The following is a 24,058-nucleotide window of genomic DNA, read 5'->3' as shown; positions in this document are numbered from 1 at the left end:
CAAACCTAATATATATATATATATATATATTATAGACACATTATATTATAGACACATATGCTTAAAGGGATTTTAAACCCAATTTATTTTTTTCATGATTCAGATAGAGCAGACATCCTCAAACTTGGCCCTCCAGAGGTTTTGGAACTACATTTCCCATGATGTTCAGCCAACATATCAGCTGGCTGAGCATCATGGGAAATGCAATTCCAAAACCTCTGCAGAACCAAGTTTTGAGGATGTCTGAGAGCATGCAATTTTAATCAACTTTCTAATTTACTCCTATTAATTTCTTTCTCTTGGTATCTTTATTTGAATAAGTAGAAATGTAAGCTTAAGAGCCGGCTCATTTTTGGTTCAGAACCCTGGCTAGCATTTGCTGATTGGTGGCTATGTTTAGCCACCAATAAACAAGCTCAACCCAGGTTCTGAACCAAAAATGGGACGGCGTATGTTCTTTATTAAGCTTTACAATATTGTTTAATTTTTCAAACAAAATGTGTGCTAGACTGCGATTAAAGGGACAGGAATCCCATAAAGTTATTTCCTAATTTGGATAAAACATGCAATTTTAAACAACTTTCCAATTTACTTCTATTATCAAATTTGATTAGTTCTCTTGTTATCCTTTGCTGAAGGAACAGCATTGCATTACTGGCAGTAAGATGAACACATCTAGTCAGCCAATCACAAGACAAACTTGTGCAGGCACCAATTAGCAGCAGCTCCCATTAGTGTAGGATATGTGCATATTTTCAACAAGGGATACCAAGAGAACAAAGCAGATTTGAAATTAGAAGTTAATTTTTAAAATTCTTAAAATGACATGCTCTATCGGAATCATGCTAGTTTAGTTTTGACTTTCCTATCCCTTTAATGATTTAATAACATTGTAACTGTTTTTAAAAGTTTTATTGATGTTTCAATATTCTGTTTTTTGAGCTTTACAATAATGTCTAATGTTTCAGGATTAATTATGTCATAAATTATCTTCTGTAGGAGACATTTAAGGGAGATTCCTGCTTCAAATGGAAATGTGTCAAATTTTGGATGGTCATGGGATTCAAACAAGGCATCAGATTTGCTATGTGGAATGGGGGTTTCTCCCATGGAGAAAGATCCACAAGATTTGGAAAACACCCCTCAAGACCAAATGATAAAAATGACCCCACCTCACAAACGTCAAAATCTGAAAGAGAGAGATGACGTATTTGTAATTGCAAGACGACCCAGGCAAGCCAGAGCTCTTCAGCCAGGTAAAGTTCACAGAATTCTAAATTACTGTTAGTGAACAAATGCAACCCAGTTCACAAGATGCTCAAGCTTTTTTATTTTTAATATATAAGGAATATGCCTGAAGTCACAATCGGTGTGCACTCTGCATCAGTACTTTCAAAATTCAGGTGCTGGGTATAAATTTTACAATCTGTGCTCTGTCACGCATCACATGGCAGATGCGTTTATTCACGGCATTCCTGAAAGGGACAAGAAACCCAATTTTTATCCTTCATGATTCAGACAGATCATACATTCTAGTTTACTTCTATGATCAAATTTGCTTAGTTTTCATGGTATTCTTTGTTGAAGTGCATACATAGGTAGGTAGCAATCACGTGTCAAAAGCACTACTTGGCAGGAAAAAGTGCTGCCATCTATTGCTCTTGCAAAAACTGAGTAGGAGCTGGTAACTCGGAGTGTAAATATAAAAAGTGTGCTCATTTTGGTAATGGAAGTAAATTGGAAAGTTGTTTAATTTTAAAGGGACAGTATACACTCATTTTCATATAACTGCATGTAATAGACACTACTATAAAGAATAAGATGCACAGATACTGGTATAAAATTGTTTTAAATTGAAAGTAAATCCTAGCATTTTACAAACTCTAGGATTGACTTTTGAAACAAAGGGGACTTTCATTCATGAAGTATAAGATACTTCATGTAGAATGCTCCTTTATTTTTTTTAACCGATCGTATTCACCTCTTAGCCAATAGCTGTGCGGTAAATCCGGCTTTGCGCCCATGGGAGCCAGATTTACCGCACTGTTATTGGCTAAGAGGTGAAAAAGTCACCTCTTGGCAATAATTTTTTTTTTTTGCTGTGTGCTGCTGTAGCAGCTAAGAACGGCGATCAGTTAAAACAAATAAAGGAGCTTTCTACATGAAGTCCCCTTTTATTTGTTAATCCTAACGTTTGTAAAACGCTAGGATTTACTTTCATTTTTTTAAACTTACTTAGCTCTCAGTTTAGCTCTGTTGAAAAGGTAGCTGGAAAGCCGACTGCAAGTGGGAAATAAGACACTCCCCCTCCCCCTTTTTTTTCATATGAAAAGACCCTTTACACAAACAGGAGCAAGCTGGAGAAGTAGCTGACGGTATTCTCATAAAACTTTGGGGCTTGGTTAGGAGCCTGAACATCAGAGCAATGTTATTTAAAAATAAGCAAAACTATACATTTAAAAAAAAAACTTTATGGGCTATATAAATAGATCATCTACAAAACATTTATGCAAAGAAAAAATAAGTGTATAATGTCCCTTTTTAAAGGGACACTCAAGTCAAAATTAAACTTCATGATTCAGATACAGCATGCAATTTTAAACAACTTTCCAATTTACTTCCATTAACAAAATGTGCACAGTACTTTTATATTTAAACTTTTTGAGTCACCAACTTCTACTGAGCATGTGCAAGCATTCACAGCATATACGTATATGCATTTGTGATTGGCTGATGACTGTCACATGATGCAGGGGGAGTGGAAATAGACATAACTTTGCAATTTATTTAACAAAAATCTACTACTCATTTGAAGTTCAGACTAAGTGCTATTGCATTGTCTTCTTATCATGCATTTGTTTATTATGCAAATCTACAGTGTTGACTAGTCCTTTAATGATTCAGATAGAACATGCAATTTTAAAGTGCTATAAACCATTTTGAGTTATGTACATATTATTAAAGGGTCAACTGAGGTAAAACAGTGCGTGAAAAAGATTTATATATATATATATATATATATATATATATATATATATATATATATATACATTTTTTATTTTTTTTTTATTTTTTTTTTTAAATATTTTGAGGTTCTGTTCTTCAAGGCATACATGTAAATCTGTCATAACATAATACATAGAACAATGATAACATGGCATATAAACAATAGAGTATACAGTACAATATTGTCTGACATATTACATAGCGTAATGAATATAGCTTGTCTGTTAAATTTGTATACCTCCTATTTGAAATAATAGTAATATACAAAATACAAACCTACAGGAGGTAGTCTCGTGCAAAAGGAGACGTCTCTTGTGCCTCAAATGATGATCCCCTTTTTTATTTTTTATGTAATGGGGGGTAGGAGCATGTTAATGGCTAAGTGACGGGCTTAAAAATATTGTGTCTTTATTCGCATTAACTAAAATGTGAGGGGTGGGTTCTACAAGGCAGGTAAATATATTTATATCTCCAGATGGATATAACTTTATCAAAGTTAAAATAAAGACATAAAGGAGTAAAGAAAATAATCATAAAAATAAAGAAAGGAGAACATCGCTTATCAGTAAGGCGCGCCAAGTTAAATAAATAAATAAATAAAAGGCTACAGAACCATTTAGCATGAATTATATCTGTAACCTTATCCTGGAGCAATATGGAGCTTTTATGTAATTGTCAATTCTATCTTATAAGTCGTAGTGTAAAAGGCTAAGTGGGAAAGAATCTCCATGGAACTATAAATTGGGTATTACGTAGCTATAATAGCTGAAAACACAACTTAAAGGGACAGTCTACCATAGAATTGTTATTGTTTTAAAAGATAGATAATCCCTTTATTAACCATTACCCGGTTTTGCATAACCAACACAGTTATAATAATATACTTTTTATAGGCAGGGAATCCAAGGCCATGTGTGTTTGTCCTTGTGCTGTCTCTACTGCGCATGACAGCTTCGGACAAACACACTTGGCCTTTTATAATATAGGATTGTCTTAAATTTAGCATTGTGTTGTGCTAGATTTTAAATAACCCTCTGTGTCTGAACACAGTGTTATCTATATGGCCCACGTGTACTTTCTGTCTTTGTGTTGAAAAGAGATTTAAAAAGCATGTGATAAGGGGCAGCCCTCAAAGGCTTAGAAATTAGCATATGAGCCTACCTATGTTTAGTTTAAACTAAGAATACCAAGAGAAAAAAGCAAATTTGATGATAAAAGTAAATTGGAAAGTTGATTAAAACTAAAAGTCCTATCTGAATAATGAAAGTTTAATTTATACTAGACTGTCCCTTTAAAAGTACGTACTTAACAAGTTAACTCTGCATTTATATCTTCTAAAGAGAGGAGTCTAACATATGTATGCTGTCTATTCCTCTCCTATATTTTCAAGACATCTACTGCAACACATCAAACCTTAGTAGTAAACATAATACAGGTAGCCCTCAGTTTACGCCGGGGATAGGTTCCAGAAGGAATGGTTGTAAATCGAAACCGTTGTAAATTGAAATCCAGTTTATAATGTAAGTCAATGGGAAGTGAAGGAGATTGGTTCCAGGCCCCTCTCAAAATTGTCATAAGTAACACCTAATACATTTTTTTAAAGCTTTGAAATGAAGGCTTTAAATGCTAAACAGCATTATAAACCTAATAAAATAATCACGCAACACATAATATATAATTAAACTAGGTTAAATGAACAAAAATATTTGCTAAACCGCATTATAAACCTAATATAATAATCACACAACACAGACCTCACTTGCATTTTTCTGCAAACCGTTCTTTCTGTGCATTCCAATCTGGACTGATTTATAGACAGGAAGATCGTGTTCCTTTGAAATCTGCTCAATAGCTCAGGTCTGGTTATAACTGATTAATTTCAGCTTGCTTGGCTTTGCTGCAACACAAGCAGACAGCTCCACCTACTGGCTATTTTAATAAATGCACTGCTTCTCAATGCTTTTTAGCAGTCACATGACTGGAAAAAAAGGTTGCTATTCTGAAACGGTGTAAATTGAACCGTTGTAAAATGAGGGCCACCTGTATCTGGAACTATTTGTAAAGGTATAAACACACATCAAATATTGAATGCTAGTATTCTCCAGCTGACTATGGAGTCCCCAATCGTATGTAGTCTACATATTATATCTGTAAATAATAAAAAAAAAAGTGGAAAGGCTCAGACATCCAAGCCCCTAGGCACATTAAAAAATAAGAGCATTAAATGAGTACATAACTGGGGACACCAGGTCAAGCATAGTTTTAGCTGTCTGTGTCTATTATTATCTGTGTAGGTAGAGTAAATAAATAGATATGTAGAACAGACAAGCACATATAAAAATTGGTAGGCAGTTAGCTGGGTCAAAGGAGATACTACAAAACATATTTTATGCTGGGCTGTAGAGATTTCCTTTAGCTTAAGCACTTATGTAACTAATATCCTTGATAGTAAACTTATACATTGGTAAACAGATTTAGCTAGATAACATGTATTTCACTAAAAATACTTATAACTAAACCAAATATAACAGAGAAGTAGATGTACTACATTTTGTTATATATATATATATATATATATATATATATATATATATATATATATATCTACTTGTCTCTCTTGTATGGAGTATAGTAGCAACAGTTCTCTGAAGTTATGCAGTGCAAAACAGTTTGATTGCACTACTGTCCCCAGCTTCTTGTATGAGTATGGGTCACCACCAAATAAAGACTGTCCGTTCCTTATGGGTCTGCTTGGGTGAGGCGATAGCATATTATAATCGGAGAAGACTAGAGTTAAGAGACAGAACATTGTCCATCTCTACCAAGTCCGACCACTGTTTCCTCAATTCACATAGCCACTCAGGAATATACATGCTATGATCTTCTGATCTGATATCAAAACATTGCGGTGTGACTGAAGGAGAAGTGTGCCGTTGCTGGGCTGAGTAACTATCTGTCACTGGCAGCTCATCTGTGTGATGGTGTTCAGGATTCGGTATCAGGGACTGTTCTGTACCCAACTCATGGGTAGTTGTGGAAGGTGTCGAGGGTAAATGTAGCACTGACCTGAGAACGCTTTCTATCTGAAGGACTTGCTCAGTTTACTGCAAAATAGCTTGTTCCCATGCTGCGACTGCTTCCATGCTGTCTAGCTTGAATGTAAGGACTGTCTCTCTCTGTCAGTCCTGCTTGCTCTGAGCAGTCCTCGTGTCAGTTGAAACGGCAGCGTATTTCTTCACAGTCCATAAACCTTATATTCAAGCCTTTTTCATATAAGGTTGTTGCGGTCGGTTGCCACATGGATATGAAAATGGTCTCTCCCAGAGAAGCTGAGTGATAGGCTTGGCGTCTGTTCGTCTGGAAGATACTCTACTCATCCAACCAGAGTACCTAGGTCTCCAGAGCCTCTAGGTCATCAATATTGATAAGGTTTAGGAATCTGAACGGCCATAAAGATTGTTTTCCATATAATATAGCCGGAGCTACCATGATATGCGACCGATCAGTTCCAGAGTTGGCTCCGCCCCCAGCTTATAATATTTTAATACATTTTCCAAAAATCTGCAATATTACTTACTTTAGTGTTCTCAAGTGAAGCTTGCTCGACCCCTACTGCTCTTGTTTGTTGCAAGAGGCTTGCTTTATTCCATGGGGATAATGTCACATGCTTTGTGGAAGCTTCGGCATTATACTGTGCACTGCTTTAGTTGGGTACCATGTGACTGCCCCCTACCGTACACGAGTGCATTCTGAAGAAGCTATGCCTGGATAGCACCTTCCATATATGGAAATGACCAGGGGGAGCTTGCTGCAAACAAAACTATGCCTGAATTAAAGGGGTTAATGAGGGTTAAAATAGAAACCTTTTTGCAGGTAAGCTTTGGCTGCATTATATATTTAGAAACGTATGTTAGTACATACTCATGTCCCTGTGTCCCTTAAAAGAACCACTAAAGTAAACTTTAAAGGGACAGTATACACCAATTTTCATATAACTGCATGTAAAATACACTACTATAAAAAATAATATGCACAGATACTGATATAAACATCCAGCATAAAACCTTTTAAATGTTTTACTTAGAAGCTCCCAATTTAGCACTGTTGGTGAGGTTACTCTGGGACACCCACTGAAAGACTTGGAAAACAAGAAGAGCAGACATCCCCCCCACCCTTCATATGAAAAAACAGATAACATCTTGTAGACTGTGAGCTCTCCGGAGCAGGGCCCTCTTCCTCCTGTACTAGATTTGTTTAGTTTTGTTATGTTTTGTATTTTATCAAAAATCTTTGTCATTGTATACCCCTATCATTGTACCCAGTGCTACGGAATTTGGTGGCGCTATACAAATAAATAACAGGAGCCAGCAGAAAAACGCATGTATACCTCTGGAACTTTAGGGCTTTTTTTAGGAGTCTGAAAGTCATCACAACGTTATTAAAAAAAAAAAAAAAAAAGCCCAAATGGGCTATATAAATAGATCGTCTACAAAACATTTATGCAAAGAAAAATGTCCCTTTAAGGATTCAGAGCACAATTTTAAACAACTTTCCAATTGACATCCATTGTCTAAATATGCATAATCCTTTTTATAGTTACACTTTCTGAGACACCAGCTCCTACTAACCATGTGCAAGATTCACAGAAGATTTGCATTATAAATACTGTTTCGTCGTTCTATATATTGCCTGTAAAACGCACACACAATTTACTTTGTTTCCTGGAATGCATACATGGACAAAGCAGCAACTGATTTATATTTGCTAAAATGTTCTAGCTTTTAGTTTCAGCACCCTGGATAGCGCTTGCTTATTGGTGGCTACATTGAGCAACCAATCAGCAAGCACTACCCAGGTACTAAACCAAAAATGGCCAGCTCCTAAGCTTTGCATTCCTGCTTTTCAAATAAAGATAGCAAGAGAACAAAGAAAAATTGATAATAGGAGTAAATTAGAAAGTTGCTTAAAATTGCATGCTCTATCTGAATCATTTATCGTTTATCTCTGGGTGCCGGTAACGTCACCACACAGAGGCTAACATTAAAGGACCAGTAAAGACAATAGATTTGCAAAATCAACAAATGCATGATAACAAGACAATGCAATAGTATTTAGTCTTAAAGTGATAGTAAATTCTAGCGTTTCAGAAACGCTAGGATTTACCATTGGAACAAATAAAGTGGACTTTGTCATGAAGTATAAAATACTTCATGCTAAAAGCTGCTTTATTTGTTTGGAGCGTTCACCGCACTGAGCTGCCCATGGCAGAACGCTATTTGGCTGAGAGGTGACATTTCCACCTCTTAGCCAATTGCCGTGCGGAAAATTAAGCGCAAAGCCGGATTTCCCGCGCAGCTATTGGCTAAGAGGTGGAAACATCACCTCAGCCAAATAGCGTTCTGCCCTTCAAATGAGTAGTAGATTTTTTTTTTTTTCTGACAAATGTATAACTTATGTCTATTTCCTGTCCACCTGTATCATGTTACAGCTATCAGCCAATCACAAATGCATATACGTATATTCTAAGAATTCTTACACATGCTCAGTAGGAGCTGGCAAACCAAAAAGTGTAAATATAATAAGAATGTGCACATTTTGTTAATGGAAGTAAATTGGAAAGTTGTTTAAAATTCCAAATGTTCTATCTGAATCATGAAAGTTTAATTTTGACTTGAGTGTCCCTTTTAATAGGGGAGAATCACTACAACCCATTAAAGTTGATTGAGCTTGCAGGGAAACCAAACATCCTGATTTTGTCCCTTTCTGTACACATGCATGCTTCTTTATATTATCATTGTCTGTATACCAAAGTCCAGTACTCAGAGAGAACAATTGAATGTTTTACATTTTATTGCTTATCTCTCCTATCTCCACTGGGAGTTTAATATCTTCTGCTGGCTCTGTTTACACTGCTTTTCTATTGCATATATTTAAGTATAGACACTTTCAGTATAGGTAGGGATACCCAGGAAAAGTTAGCTTTTACAAATGCAGATATAAAGGTAAAGTAGCAATTTGTAAACCCAATTTTAAAGCACTCCAAAAAGTAAAATCGATCATTGGGAACAAATAAAAAGGGAGAAAATTTAGGGTAAACTGTCCATTTATCCTTGAAAGGTGTTCTTATTTTTCGGTAAATTGAGGATGCAGTTCTTGCCTGTGGATTTTCTTCTTTTCTCAGGTGCAGTGTTCTCCCCAGGACCTTTTTTAGCAGGTGTGCCACCCAGCTGATTTTAATGACCACCCGGCTAAAATGTTAGCTAAAATTAGTTAATATTAAAAAAAGTTAAATTTTTATTGCACAAATTATTAAATACATTTTGTTAAATTATGCAATTAATTTGTGCTTTTTATTGCAGAAAATTATATATTTGAAAATATTACACTGCCGCCACTCAGCTGGCAAAATTTCTGTAGAGAACACTTTCAGTGTGTGTAAATTAATCTTTGGATTTTTATTTTGTATTCACTTTTTTTTTTTTTTGTCTTCTGTAGTGATTTCCTGGGACGCTCTTCCTGATGAACTGCTATTAAGTATACTCTCTTACTTACATCTCACTGAACTCTTGAGAGTATCCCGAGTTTGCAAAAGATGGCACAGGCTATCGTAAGTTCCAGAGTTACCATGTAATTCACTTGCAAATAATTCTGTATTTGGGTAATTGCTCCCTCTTTTCAAAATCTGGTCTAATGGCCTATGGTACCTAATGAGGCAAGTGATCTCCATTACAATGGTGTTCATCTGCAAATTAGAAGGTAATGTGACCTGTTATTCAAAACAGGTTATTCTCCTCTTTAGAATGAGGGGGTCTAATCCAATACTAGGTAAAGCAGAGCGCATCATAAAAAAACAAAGAAGGGATACTTCTCTTGATAAGTTTATGAGAGATTTGACATTTAAAAGTGCCAAGATATAGGCCCCCTCACCACATACGGACATGCTAGCTTTCATGAGAGAGTGGAGTCTGCACTTTCAAATGTAAAAGATCCCATACACTTATCAATATAAGTATCCCTTCTCTGTCTCTCTGTATTTCCTTACTGCATGTGTAGTGTTCTCCCCAGGCCCTTTTTTAAGGGTGCAACACCCAGCTGATTTTACTGGCCTACAATTAGCTAAAGTTGGCTAATATATTTATCTTGTTAAGTGTATCCAGTCCACGGATCATCCATTACTTATGGGATATATTCTCCTTCCCAACAGGAAGTTGCAAGAGTCCACCCACAGCAAAGCTGCTATATAGCTCCTCCCCTAACTGCCATTACCAGTCATTCTCTTGCAAGTCTCAACATAGATAGGAGGTCGTGAGAGTCTGTGGTTTTTTATACATGGTTTTTCTTCAATCAAAAGTTTGTTATTTTTAAATGGCACCGGAGTGTGCTGTTTATCTCAGGCAGTATTTGGAAGAAGAATCTGCCTGCGTTTTTTCTATGATCTTAGCAGACGTAACTAAGATCCAGTTGCTGTTCTCACACATTCTGAGGAGTAAGGTACTTCAGAGGGGGAATGGCGTGCAGGTTTTCCTGCAAATAAGGTATGTGCAGTAAAATATTTTTCTAAGGAATGGAATTGACTAAGAAAATACTGCTGATACCGAAGTAATGTAAGTAAAGCCTTAAATGCAGTGATAGCGACTGGATCAGGCTTATTAATAGACATACATACTCTTATAAGAATGTGTTTTAAAACGTTTGCTGGCATGTTTAATCGTTTTTTAACATATGTTTGGTGATAAAACTTATTTGGGCCTAATTTTTCCACATGGCTGTCTTAAATTTTGCATAGAAACAGTTATAGGGAAGGTAATCCACAGCTCAGCTGTGGCAGTTTTGTTGTGTCTGTTTAAAAAAAGTCTTTTTTGTTTTTTTTTTATCTGTTTTTTGCATTAAGGGGTTAATCATCCATTTGCAAGTGGGTGCAATGCTGTTAACTTATTACATGTACTGTAAAAATTTCGTTTGATTTACTGCCTTTTTTTCACTGTTTTTCAAATTGACAAAATTTGTTTCTCTTAAAGGCACAGTAACGTTTGTTATATTTGCTTGTTAACTTGATTTAAAGTGTTTTCCAAGCTTACTAGTCTCTTTATTAGTTCTAACATGTCTAACATAGAGGAGGCTCTGTGTTTATTATGTTTAAAGCCATGGTGGAACCCCATTTTAGAATGTGTACCAGATGTACTGATTTCATGTTAAACAATAAAGATCATTTTTTGTATTTAAAAACATTATCACCAGAGGATTCTGTCGAGGGGGAAGTTATGCCGACTAACTCTCCCCACGTGTCAGACCCTTTGACTCCCGCTTTAGGGACTCACGCTCAAATGGCGCCAAGTACATCAAGGGCACCCATAGCGTTTATTTTACCAGAGGATTCTGTCGAGGGGGAAGTTATGCCGACTAACTCTCCCCACGTGTCAGACCCTTTGACTCCCGCTCCAGGGACTCACGCTCAAATGGCGCCAAGTATATCAATGGCGCCCATAGCGTTTATTTTACAAGACATGGCAAAGGTTGTGTATAATACACTGGCAGCAGTATTAGTCAGACTACCTGAAATTAAAGGAAAGCAAAACAGCTCTGGGGGTAGATACAGAGCATACAGACGCTTTAAGAACCATGCCTGATACTACCTCACAATATGCTTAGTCTGTGGGTGATATTTGTGACTCAGGGAAGATGATTTAACCTGATTCTGATATTTCTACATTTAAAATTTATGCTTGAGAACCTCCACTTGTTGCTCAGGGAGGCTTTAGCTGCTCTGAATGAATGTGTACAATCGCAGTGCCAGAGAAATTGTGTAGACTGGATAAATAATGCAGTGCCGGTGTGTACTTATGTTTTTCCAATACCTAAAGAGGTTTACTAAAATTTTTCATAAGGAATGGGATAGACCAGGTGTGCCGTTCTCTTCCCCTCCTATTTTTTAGAAGAATGTTTTCTAATAGTTGCCACCACACGGGACTTATGGCAGACAGTTCCTAAGGTGGAGAGAAGAGTTTCTACTCTAGCTAAGCGTACCACTACCTCTGGCGAGGACTGTTGTGCTTTTTTAGATCCAATGGATAAAAAATGTTTATTCAACAAGGTTTTATCCTGCAGCCCCTTGCACGCATTGCTCCTGTCACTGCTGCTGCGGCGTTCTGGTTTGAGTCTCTTGATGAGGCTTTACAGGCTCCATTGGATGAATATATTTGACAAGCTTAGAGCACTTAAGCTAGCCAATTCCTTTGTTTTCTGATGCCTTTGTTCCTTTGACTAGACTAACGGCTAAGAATTCTGTTTTTTACTATACTGGCGCGCAGAGCGTTATGGCTTATATCATGGTCAGCTGTCGTGACTTTAATAAATAAGCTACTTAACTTCCCTTCAAGGGGCAGACCCTATTCAGGCCTAGTTTGAAGTCTATTCTGGACAGAGGAGGGAGATTATTACTTATATCACTGGAGGAAAAGATCATGCCCTTCCTCAGGACAGGTCCAAATCAAGGGACAAAAAAGGCCTAATTTTTGTGCCTTTCGAAAATTCAAGGCAGGTGTGGCATCAACTTCCTCTAAGGCAAAATAAGAGGGAACTTTTGCTCAGTCCAAGGCGGTCTGGAGACAACCGGACCTGGAACAAAGATAAGCAGGTCAAGGAGCCTGCTGCTGCCTCTAAAACAGCATGAGGAACGGACCCCTATCTGGTAACGGATCCTATAGGGGGCAGACTTCATTCTTCGCCCAGGCGTGGGCAAGAGATGCCCAGGATCCCTGGGCATTGGAAATTATACCCCAGAGATCTTCTGGATTTCAAAGCTTTCCCCCCCAAAAAAGGGGAGTTTTTGCCTTTCACATTTATCTGCAAACCAGATAAAGAAAGAGACATTCTTGCATTGTGTATGTGACCCATTCAGTTCCAATAGAGGAACAGGGACACAGTTTTCCTCAAATCGGTTTGTGGTTCCCAAGGAAAGGAAACCTTCAGACCTATTTTGGATCTAAAAGATCTTAAACAAATTCTTTAGAATTCTATCATTTAAGATGGAAACTATTCGTACCATCTTAACTATGATCCAGGAGAGTCAATAGAGGACTACAATGGATTTGAAGGATGCTTATCCTCACATTACGATGCATAAAGATCACCATCGGTTTTTCAGGTTTGCCTTTCTAGACAGGCATTACCAGTTTGTAGCTCTTTCCTTTGGGTTAACTACAGCCCCTAGAATCTTTATGGAGGTTCTGGGGTCACTTTGGCGGTCCTTAGGCCGCGGGGCATAGAAGTGGCCCCTTATTTAGACGACATCCTGATACAGGCGTCAAACATCCAAGTTGCCAAGTCTCATACGGACGTAGTACTGGCATTTCTGAGATCGCATGGGTGGAAAGTGAACAAGGAAAGAGTTCTCTATCCCCAATATCAAGGGTTTCCCTCCTAGGGATTCTGATAGATTTTGTAGAAATTAAAATTTACCTGACGGAGTCCAGGTTGTCAAAGTTTCTAAATTTCTGCCGTGTTCTTCATTCCATCCGCGCCCTTTGGTGGCTCAGTACATGAATGTAATCGGCTTAATGGTAGCGGCAAGGGACAGTACCGTTTGTACGCCTACATTTCAGACCACTGCAACTATGCATGCTCAGCCAGAGGAACGGGGATTACACAGATTTGTTCTCCTGTTAAATCCGGACCAAGAAACCAGAGATTCTCTTCTCTGGTGACTATCTCGGGTCCATCTGTCCAAGGGTATGACCTTCCGCAGGTCAGATGGGACAATTGTTACAACAGATGCCAGCCTTTTAGGTTGGGATACAGTCTGGAACTCCCTGAAGGCTCAGGGACAGTGGACTCAGGAGGAGACCCTCCTTCTAATGAATATTCTGGAACTGGGAGCGATATTCCATGCTCTTCAGACTTGGCCTCAGTTAGCAACTCTGAGGTACATCATATTTCAGTCGGACAATATCACGACTGTGGCTTACATCAACCATCAAGGGGGAACAGAAGTTCCCTAGCAATGTTAGAAGTCTTAAAATTCACTGGACAGAGACTCACTCTTGTCTAAAAGCTATCCCTATCCCAGGTGTTGAGAACTGGGAGGCAGATTTTCTAAGTCGTCAGACTTTTCATCCGGGGGAGTGGGAATTCCCTCCGGAGGGGTTTGCACAAGATCAAGCAGGAGAGTGCTTTGGTGCTTTTGACAGCGCCTGCGTGGCCACGCAGGACCTGGTATGCAGATCTGGTGGACATGTCATCCTTTCCACCACGGTCTCTGCTTCTGAGACAGGACCCTCTACCTCAGGGTCTTTTCAACCATCTAAATATAACTAATCTGAGATGGACTGCCTGGAGACAGAACGCTTGATGTTATCAAAGCATGGCTTCTCAGAGTCAGTAATTGATACCTTAATACAGGCATAAAAGCCTGTCTCTAGGAAAATTTAACATAAGATATGGTGTAAATATCTTATTGTTATGAATCCAAGGGTTACTCATGGAGTAAAGTCTGGATTCCCAGGATATTATCTTTTCTCCAAGATGATTTTGAGAAAAGGGTTGTCAGCTAGTTCTTTAAAAGGACAGATTTCTACTCTGTCTATTCTTTTGCACAAGCGTCTGGCAGGTATTCTAGACGTTCAGGCATTTGGTCAGGCTTTGGTTAGAACCAAGTCTGTGGTTAAAAATGTTGCTCCGCCATGGAGCTTAAAGCTGGTTCTTAAGGTTCTTCAAGGAGTTCCATTTGAACCTTTTCATTCCATAGATATCAAACTTCTATCTTGGAAAGTTCCTTTTTGGTAGCTATTTCCTCGGCTCATAGAGTCTCCGAGTTATCTGCGTTGCAATGTGATTCTCCTTATCTGGTTCTCCGTACGGATAAGGTAGTCCTGTGTACCAACCTGGGTTTTTACCTAAGGTGGTATCTAACAAGAATATCACTCAAGAGATTGTTGTTCCATTCTTGTATCCTAATCCTTCTTCAAAGAAGGAACGTCTATTACACAATTTGGACGTGGTTCGTGTTTTAAAGTTTTACTTACAAGCTACTACAGATTTTCATCAAACATTCACCTTGTTTGTTGTCTATTCTGGACAGAGGAGAGGTCAAAAGACTTCAGCAGCCTCTCTGTCTTTTTGGTTAAAAAGCATAATTCATTTAGCTTATGAGACTGCTGGACAGCAGCCTCCTGAAGGGATTACAGCTCATTCTACTAGAGCTGTGGTTTTCACTTGGGCCTTTTTTTAAATGTGGCTTCTGTTGAACAGGTTACAAGACGGAGTCTTGGTCTGCGTTTCATACTTTTTCAAATTTAACAAATTTGATACCTTGCTTCTTCGGAGGCTATTTTTGGGAGAAAGGGTTTTTTACAGGCAGTGGTAACTTCCGTTTAAGTACCTGCCTTGTCCCTCCCATCATCCGTGTACTTTAGCTTTGGTATTGGTATCCCATAAGTAATGGATGATCCGTGGACTGGATACACTTAACAAGAGAAAACATAATTTATGCTTACCTGATAAATTTATTTCTCTTGTAGTGTATCCAGTCCACGGCCCGCCCTGTCACTTTAAGGCAGGTAATTTTTCCATTAAACTACAGTCACCACTGCACCCTATGGTTTTCCTTTCTCTGCATGTTTTCGGTCGAATGACTGGTAATGGCAGTTAGGGGAGGAGCTATATAGCAGCTTTGCTGTGGGTGGACTCTTGCAACTTCCTGTTGGGAAGGAGAATATATCCCATAAGTAATGGATGATCCGTGGACTGGATACACTACAAGAGAAATAAATTTATCAGGTAAGCATAAATTATGTTTTTTTTTTTAACGTTTATTGGTCAAATTATCACATTTATGTTAAATTATGCAATGAATTTGTGCTTTGGATAGCAGAAAATATTACAATATTAGAAAGTACTACATTGCCCCTACCTGGCTACTTTATAATTTCAACTGCCTAGCAAAATTTTCTGTGGAGAACACTTACGTGTGTGAACAAATGAGGAGCCATGTGGCTTTTAAAAGTATGAGATGTCCTCATTCTTTACAATCTATGAGAATGTGGACAACGTGTCTTCCTTCATATTCAGCGGTTAAGCTGAAATTCCAGATTTTCATTTTGCCCTGTTCACACAAAAACAAGGGTAAACTGTGATATGCTCTCCGGTGTACCTAATGTAGTGTGAATTAATGTTGTGAAGATAAATTACAGAAAATATTAATGTGACTTTTTTTTCCCTATGGTTAAACATTTATAGGGGATTTAAGTTTGAATGTCCCTTTAAAAAAAATATTAATTTGCATATGTCACTCCACTGAATTTATTAATACCCTTCTGCTAAATTGTGGCTTAGTTATTCAACATATGATTGATTGTTACAGCTACAGCGTGTAATATACTTGTCTGAATACATGTACACATTTCTTTTAAAGGATATGCAGTGGTTGTTTTGCTCATCAATCAGTACTTAAAGTGAAAGTAAATCCTAGCGTTTTACAAACGCTAGCATTTACTATTGAAACAAATAAGGGGACTTTCATGAAGTATTAGGTACTTCATGTAGAAAGCTCCTTTATTTGATTCAATCGATCGCCGTTTTTACGTTGTACAGCAGCCCACGGCAAAAAAAAATATTTTTTTTTGCCGTGGGCTGCTGTACCAAGTAAAAACTTTCACTTTAAGGACATTTTGTAAATTAAATGCACTTCCTTTTTAGCTGGTTTATCAAAATAAAAATCTTTAAAATGTAACCTTTAATCATGTTAGACACATTTTAAATAGGTTTAAATAGCGATCGTTCATATGCATGATACCATTTTTAGAGTTTAATGCGCTTTTAACATGTTATATTACTACTTTTTGTACTATAGTAGGAACTTGCATAACTGTCTTGTGACCTACTCTAGTTAGCACTTTAAAGTTTTACTTTTCTTCTTAAATGTAAAGAGTCAACAGCTGCATTCATTACTTTTGGGAATTAAGAACCTGGCCACCAGGAGGAGGCAAAGACACCCCAGCCAAAGGCTTAAATAATTCTCCCACTCCCTTCATCCCCCAGTCATTCTTTGCCTTTCGTCCCAGGAGGTTGGCAGAGAAGTGTCAGAATTTAATTCCTCTCTTATGGAGGGTAGTACTCTTCAACATGGGACAGGAGTTTTAAGTAATCCTGTCAGTCTCTCAGTGAGGGCTTGGATGAAAGTTAGTCCGGAGATGCAGGAAGAGTCTTTCTGCGAAACCATCCCAACTCATTTTAGCAGCTCCTCAAGCAATCGGCGTTGTCTAACGTCACTCCGCTGCCTGCTTTCTTCTCTCAAGTCCATGGCGGAGGCGATGCTACTATCTGTCACACTTGAAGGGCCGTGTTCCTGTTCCACGGCGTAGATTCCGGTAAGATATTTTCATTTTCTTTCTTAGTGAATATACTGTACTAATGTTTTCCTTAGAGGCTACCACCTTGCGGGACTAACTTAACATAAGGGTCTCAGTGAGTCTCCTTTAGTATCTTAGAATCGAGGGTTAATATCTCCTGAGGTGGGTTATTGAACAGGTTTTTTTTTTTAATCATGTTTGTGATTCAGTCTGCTTATGTGTAGTGTTAAACGGGCTCATGGCTGGAACATTAAGGCCTTTGGAAGTGACGCGACCTTATGGTTGGGCGCACTTTTTTGGACTATACGCTTTACCTTCTGGCCGGGCGTAATTACGTTCCATCCTCCATGTATGCATTCCTGACCGTGTGGCAACTGAGAAATTCTAGTTTGCAGGGGTCTGGTTCATAGGAGGTGGTGAGTGCTCCAGCCATTGTGGGTGTCAGGTGCCGTTTTGTCTTAAAATAGTCCATATTGGCATATTCTCTATCCAGTTATGGAGGATTCTGATGCTGAGACTATTCTAATTTAAGACTCCGTTATGGAGGATTCTGAGACTGTTCTAATTTCAGATTCTTCGTCCGGGGAAGAATCCGGATTGGCCTCGTTGACACATGTCAATCAGTTATGTTCGGTATGCCGTATTAGAGCGACTGATTTCTCGGGCTCGGGGAATCAAGGATCAGCTGAGCCATCCGCCTCTGGGGGTCCTGTCCTCCAAGAGGCGAATTCCCTACCGCTCCATACTTCAACACATGCGGGTAACCCAGATTTTGATTATTCCTCCATGCGGAGCGGCTTGTTCCTTCTTGGCGATTATTCGTCTGCAGAGTCCAGGCATTTATGCGCAATTGCTCGTGCCCTATTGTCCCGGGTCTACCGCCTTGGGGGAGGACCTGTACAGTTCCCTGCGGGTGTAACTGTCCCAGAGTGTTGTGCCTTTGAGTAAGATGCGAAGGCCACTCTGTAACGAGACATGTTTTTCAGTTACTGAACGATCCTATCCTTCTCCGATATGGGAATTTTCAGTCTGCTTCGAATGATGCGCCTCATTAGAGATGTGGGGATGATGTAATCTCCTGACTGTTCTTTTTTGAGATCCTTCCCAGTGTTTTTGGACGATTAGGGCTTTGGCTTGTCCTGCGGTAGGCCTTTTTTCTTATTGGGTGTTGACCTACGGTTGCCTTATATTTTCTTTTTATCCGATTAGGATATTGTTTAATTTGTTTTCCTTCAGGAAACTTAAACTGGGAGTGATACTGTTACTTCTGTGGAAGTGTTTTTTGGGACATTTTAGTCCTCTGTCTGTTTTCCCTTCTTCCCCTCTGAGGGAGGAATTATGCAGCTTGACGGTTAGGACCCGGGTGCAGGCTGGTCCTGTTGGGTTCGGTTCTGTCTTGTGGCTGTTCAGACACGTGGTGCCGTTCTGATTGGTTGGTCCGGTCGAGGTGCCGAGTGCACATGTTATCATTTGTTTTACATTCAACTAAGCATTCTAGAGGACCTGTGGGTCTACAAGGCGGGAAGGATTGTCTCAGTCCTTTTTATAGCCTTCAATTTGGATGACTGGGTCAGTGGAGTTTCTGCTGCATCATTATTTCTGGTGACTGGTATTGTCGGACCCTAGAGTTCCTCCCCCACGTGGTGGAGAGTTGGAGGGCTTTAGCGCCTTCTTACCGCAGAGTGAGCAGTTTGGCCTTTTTTTCTTTTGAGGCTCAAGGATTTCCTTTGGACTTGGTCCTCAGCAGCTAGTAGTTTAAAGGGTAGTTTGGCTACCTTGCAGCGGTTAGGTTGCAGATATAACCAGCTGCAGCTATTGCACATCGACTGTGTACTGTTTATCTGAGACTTTTTGGTATTCCATTGTGATCTCCATGTTAGGTCTCCTTTCAGGGGCCTGGGAGATGTTTGTTCCCTATTAAGGGACACAATGGGTGTGGTTTCCTTGGGTTTGCTAAAGTTCCTTCCGGAATGTTGGTTGGTTTGTGCCCCTTTCTCCCTGTGATCATCCACTTGTATGGAGGTGGTTGCGAGACAAGCATTTGCTCGAGTGGTTTTGACCTTGAGGTAACCCCTTGCCTTATTGTCCTGAGGCTGTTGGTGAGTCTAGAAGCTCTAGCGTAGTCGTACAACTGTTTCCGCCTTTGGAGAGTGGGACTTCGGCAAGGGGTGGTCTCTTCCTTGGGTCGGGACGTGCAAGTTTTTCTCGTTATCCGGGTTGATCTGGATAGTGCATTATATTCCCTGTGGTCTGGGTTATTATTCAGACGGGGTGTTTAGTTTGCAGGTATTGTTTGTCTAAATACCGGTAATTGGGGCTTCGGATCTTTTCTCCCTGGGGCTTCTGGTGCTGAGTTTCATTCAGCATTTTCCCTTGTGGATCCCGTTGTGGGTTGTTACCGAACCTCTGGGCTCCAGGGTTGGTTCGGGGTTCCTGGAAACTTGAACTATGTCCTTTTACTCGGATTACTTGACCTGGGCTTGTTTTGCACCTTAGGTGGTTTCCCTTGGTCAGCTTGCTGTAGTATCCATTGAATTCACTGTTCTGCAGGTGAATGTACTTGCAGTGTCACTGCTGCTACTATTGCACATTGGTTGTGTTGGCAGGCTAGTTTTTAGGGGGATCACCTTCAACAGGGCTTCTGAGTTGGGGATTGACCTCTCCTTTAGCCTGTGGCTTGTGGAAGGTGCTGCCTTTTAGCCTTTTCCCCTTCTTGTGTGAGAGCTTAGTCTCACTTTTAGGGAGATATGGTCCCTTTCTTAAAGCTCCTGGATCAGGAAATGGGACCTGTGAGTTTCCCTTGCTGAGAGGGGTAGTCTCTCTGTTACGTTCCATTTGGAGTCTTGCTGGCTCTGTGTCAAGACTAAGTTGGACCTTTTTGCTAGATCCTTTGGGTCTAGGTCCTCTTGTCTGTTTTAAGGAGTCGGGTTGCACCTGTACTCTGTTGGATTGGCTGTGGCCATTCTTCCGCTGGTTTTGGGGTTCTTCTGTTTCCCCATTTCAGATCTGCTTTTGCGGGATTCTTTTTTTTTTTTTTTTTTTTGGAAGACCTGTGGGTAGGTCTGGTGGCTTGGATTGACTAGAGGGTGCCCTCTGTCTGGGAGTTGTCTTTTGCAAACTGTTCTTTTGCTGGCCGCTTTTGCTCTTTGCAAGTATTCTCTGTGTCATCCTGAGGATGGCGGTGTGTTCTTGACTCAGGGTTTTTCGTCTGGGTCTGTTACACTTTTTTTGTAGCGGAATACTTCAGTGTTCCAAGTTCGGACTATGTGAGGACTCCGTCTTCTGTTGTCTTTTCAGAGAAAATTTTCTCTGTTCCTATGCCCGGTCCTATACCTCCGTTTTTCTCCTGGTCTTGGCGTAGTCTCCCCTTGTCATTTGGGCCCTTGTGAGCTGGGCTCGCTCTGGGGGGGGGGATTGTGACCTTCGTGTTTTTTTTTCCTTTGGTTCTCCTGTTGTTCCCTTCTTTGGTGAGTGGTGAGGGTCCGACTGTTGGGCGACGGTGTCTGCTGGGAGGCCTGTTGGCTCAGTTGAGTCCGATTTTTTTGCGGTCTCTAGCTAGGCTCTGGACTACCTGTGGGTCAGTGTCCTCTGGGCTTTTTCCTTTTTTGGCTTCAGACGATGCTGTTTTTTTTTTTTTTTTTTTTTTTGTGGGCAGTGGTTTCAGGCTTGGTGCCCTCAGAATGGGCCGCCTATGGTACCCTCCTATAGCTTGGGTATTGTTTTCCCAAAAGTAATGAATGCAGCTGTGGACTCTTTCCATTTAAGAAGAAAAACTTAAATTGTGCTTACCTGATAATTTTCTTTTCTTCTGATGGAGAGTCCACAGCTCCCCCCCCACCCGTTGTTTTTTTTTATGGGGGCGTCCTTATTTTATTCTTCTGGCACCTTCCACCCTGATATTTCTTCTACTGGTCCTTGTTCCTCGGCAGAATGACTGGGGGATGAGGGAAGTGGGAGGAGTATTTTGGCCTTTGGCTGGGGTGTGTCTGCCTCCTGGTGGCCAGGTTCTTATTTCCCAAAAGTAATGAATGCAGCTGTGGACTCTTTCCATCAGAAGAAAAGAAAATGATCAGGTAAGCATAATTTGTTTTTAGATCTTTCAGGACACCTTTCTCATAGGGGTTAGGGTTGCGGCTGACAAATTTTATTTCAAACATTGTAGCCAGTAATATTTTCTGCTGCATAAATAAAAAATGACTTTAATGTCCCTTTGTGGTACCCCATAAGTAACATATTGTTCCTTAGATCTGATGAATCCCTTTGGCACAGCTTGGATCTGTGCGGCAAACATCTGGCTGATGGAGTAGTTGGAAAGCTATTGTCTATGGGTGTGGTTGTATTTCGTTGCCCCAGATCCTGCATTGGAGAACCCATATTTAAAAAGACAAGGTAAGGAGGCATTTGTTACAATAATTTAACACATTGCTTTGCAGTGCATTGTAATACTCTGGTATGGAACTGTTAATGGTCAGTCCAACAAACATGGTTCCCCACATTTAAATGGGCAGTCTAGTTCAAAATGAAGTTTAATTATTCAGCTAGGGCATGTAATTTTAAACGATTTACTTTTATCACTAATTTTGCTAAGCACTGATTGGCTAAAATGCATGTCTGTCAAAAGAACTGAAATAAGGGGGGGCAGTTTTCAGAGGCTTGGATACAAGATAATCACAGGGGTAAAAAGTGTATTTATATAACTGTTGGTTATGCAAAACTAGGGAATAGGTAACGAAGGGATTATCTATCTTTTAAAACAATACAAATTCTGGTTTAGACTGTCCCTTTAAATATTGCATCAAAAGTCTAAAATGTTGCAAAATTAAAGGGAAAATACTGTAAAATTGTTTTCCTTAATGTTTTTCTAATGATTTATTATACCAGCTGCAGAGTATAAAATGTATTAGAAATGGATTCTTTGTTTATTTGTGTATATAAAATAGTTGGATTTGCACTTTGAAACCATCAAAATAGGCTAAGCATGCAGAGAGATCTGACTTCTTATCACTTAAAGTGCCATAAAACAGGTTGAGATCTGTGCATATCCTAAAAGGGCTAATTATTTAAAAATAGTTTGCATTAAAAAATTGTTTAAAAATTGCTGGCAAGTATTTTTAAGATAATTTTCAAAAATGCTTACAAAGCTATGCTGTCTGGAGCACTGTGCCCCACCCCCCTTATCAGTGTTTAGACACAAGCATTGTATTTTAACTGAGTTCACTGCTTCTAGGCATTCTTCAGCAGATAATCCATATGCATCTTTGCATTCTACAAAAAGAACAATAGATATACTGTAGATACAGCTATAGAAGGAAATGTGTGGTGGGAGTTAGAGCTTTAAAATTCAGAAACTTAGAGACACTCAGGTTAAATTAAATTTTCATGATTCAGATACAGCATGTAATTTTAAACAACTTTCCAATTTACTTCCATTAATAAAAATGTGCACAGTCTTTTTATATTTACAATTTTTGAGTCACCAGATCCTACTGAGCATGTGCAAGAATTCAGACTATACGTATATGCATTTGTGATTGGCTGATTGCTATCACATGGTACAAGGGGAGTGGAAATATACATAACTTTGAAATTTGTTATATAATAAATTTTGTCTCTATCCCAACTTGTTTTATGTCCCTTTTTAAATGCTTCCCTTTGTTATCTTTGTCTCTATACAATACTTATAAACAACAATTGAAAATTAACATTTTAGAACTTTCTTTCCTTCTGGGAGTCTCATTTATTTTGCTGGCTCTGTTTACATAGCTTGTCAATAGCCTGTGCTTAACTCCTTCCTGCTGGGATTTATTTATTTACATCGGAACAAAGTTGCAGTAGTGCTTATAGATGTCCTTGTGTTGGTATTTGTTGAGCTCTGTGCTCTCTACCAAGATTTTAAAAATCAAAGCCATGTATCCTAACATGTTAACTTCTGGCTCCTTTAATATTGGGTAATTTTACACACTTTTTATAGAAGATGCTTGTCTTGTATTAAGACCTGCAATGTGTGGTGTTTTTTTTTTTTTTTTGTACAGCTTTCAGTCTTTTTGGAACTTGAATAAGAGAAATTATAAGAAAGTTAATTGTTACACTTGTACTGGTTCTTGTTGCTTTCCTTTGCAGATGTAATAGTGCAGTGAGTTTTGTTGTAGCCGTTGTGCAAGTTGGTTTATAAAAGGGTGTATTTTATTTTGTATTTTGGGCAATAACTTATTTCGTTTAGTGTGTGCTATACCTTTTTAATATTGCTATGTTCTCTTTTCTCTAGACCTCTGCGTTTGCAACATGTTGATCTCTCTAACTGTACAGTTAGTGTGGATGCTTTGCACGGTATTCTATCCCGCTGTCATAAACTGCAGAACCTGAGCTTAGAGGGACTGACTTTGTCTGATGAAATAATGCAGTAAGTAAACCGAAGTGCTGTACACCAGGAGATGTTGACCAGTATGCGGAGATTTGTACTAACTGCATATTTTCTGATAATACAAGGAAAAAGTGTGTGTTTTTTTAGAAAATTATAGGAAATGGTGCTTTTTTTTATTACCAACAATGATGTTCACATAATATAATTTTTAATTGTATATTCAAGTCTTAGTACTGAAGGGAGAGAAAAAATAATTATTCCTTGTGTTTGCAGTATTCAGATCTTTTCGGAGCCGGATTAATTCTTGTGTAAGATCACCATGTTAAGATCTGTGCAAATCTAGATC

At 39.0% G+C, this 24,058-nt stretch overlaps 1 protein-coding gene across 1 annotated transcript in view; it reads left to right on the top strand.

The window, feature by feature from the left end:
• The window catches only part of SKP2 (S-phase kinase associated protein 2), a 52,829-nt gene that overhangs the window by 6,520 nt on the left and 22,251 nt on the right, over nucleotides 1-24,058 (top strand). The window contains exons 2-5 of the mRNA XM_053700425.1: nucleotides 1,000-1,256; nucleotides 9,502-9,613; nucleotides 21,597-21,740; nucleotides 23,617-23,751. Coding sequence (XP_053556400.1) covers nucleotides 1,000-1,256; nucleotides 9,502-9,613; nucleotides 21,597-21,740; nucleotides 23,617-23,751 — 648 coding nt within the window. The remainder of the gene's footprint in view (nucleotides 1-999; nucleotides 1,257-9,501; nucleotides 9,614-21,596; nucleotides 21,741-23,616; nucleotides 23,752-24,058) is intronic.

This window comes from Bombina bombina, chromosome 2 (assembly GCF_027579735.1).
Source record: "Bombina bombina isolate aBomBom1 chromosome 2, aBomBom1.pri, whole genome shotgun sequence".
Lineage (NCBI taxonomy): Eukaryota > Metazoa > Chordata > Amphibia > Anura > Bombinatoridae > Bombina > Bombina bombina.
Note: the sequence above shows the minus strand (reverse complement) of the source record. Positions and strands in the feature narration are given on the sequence as shown.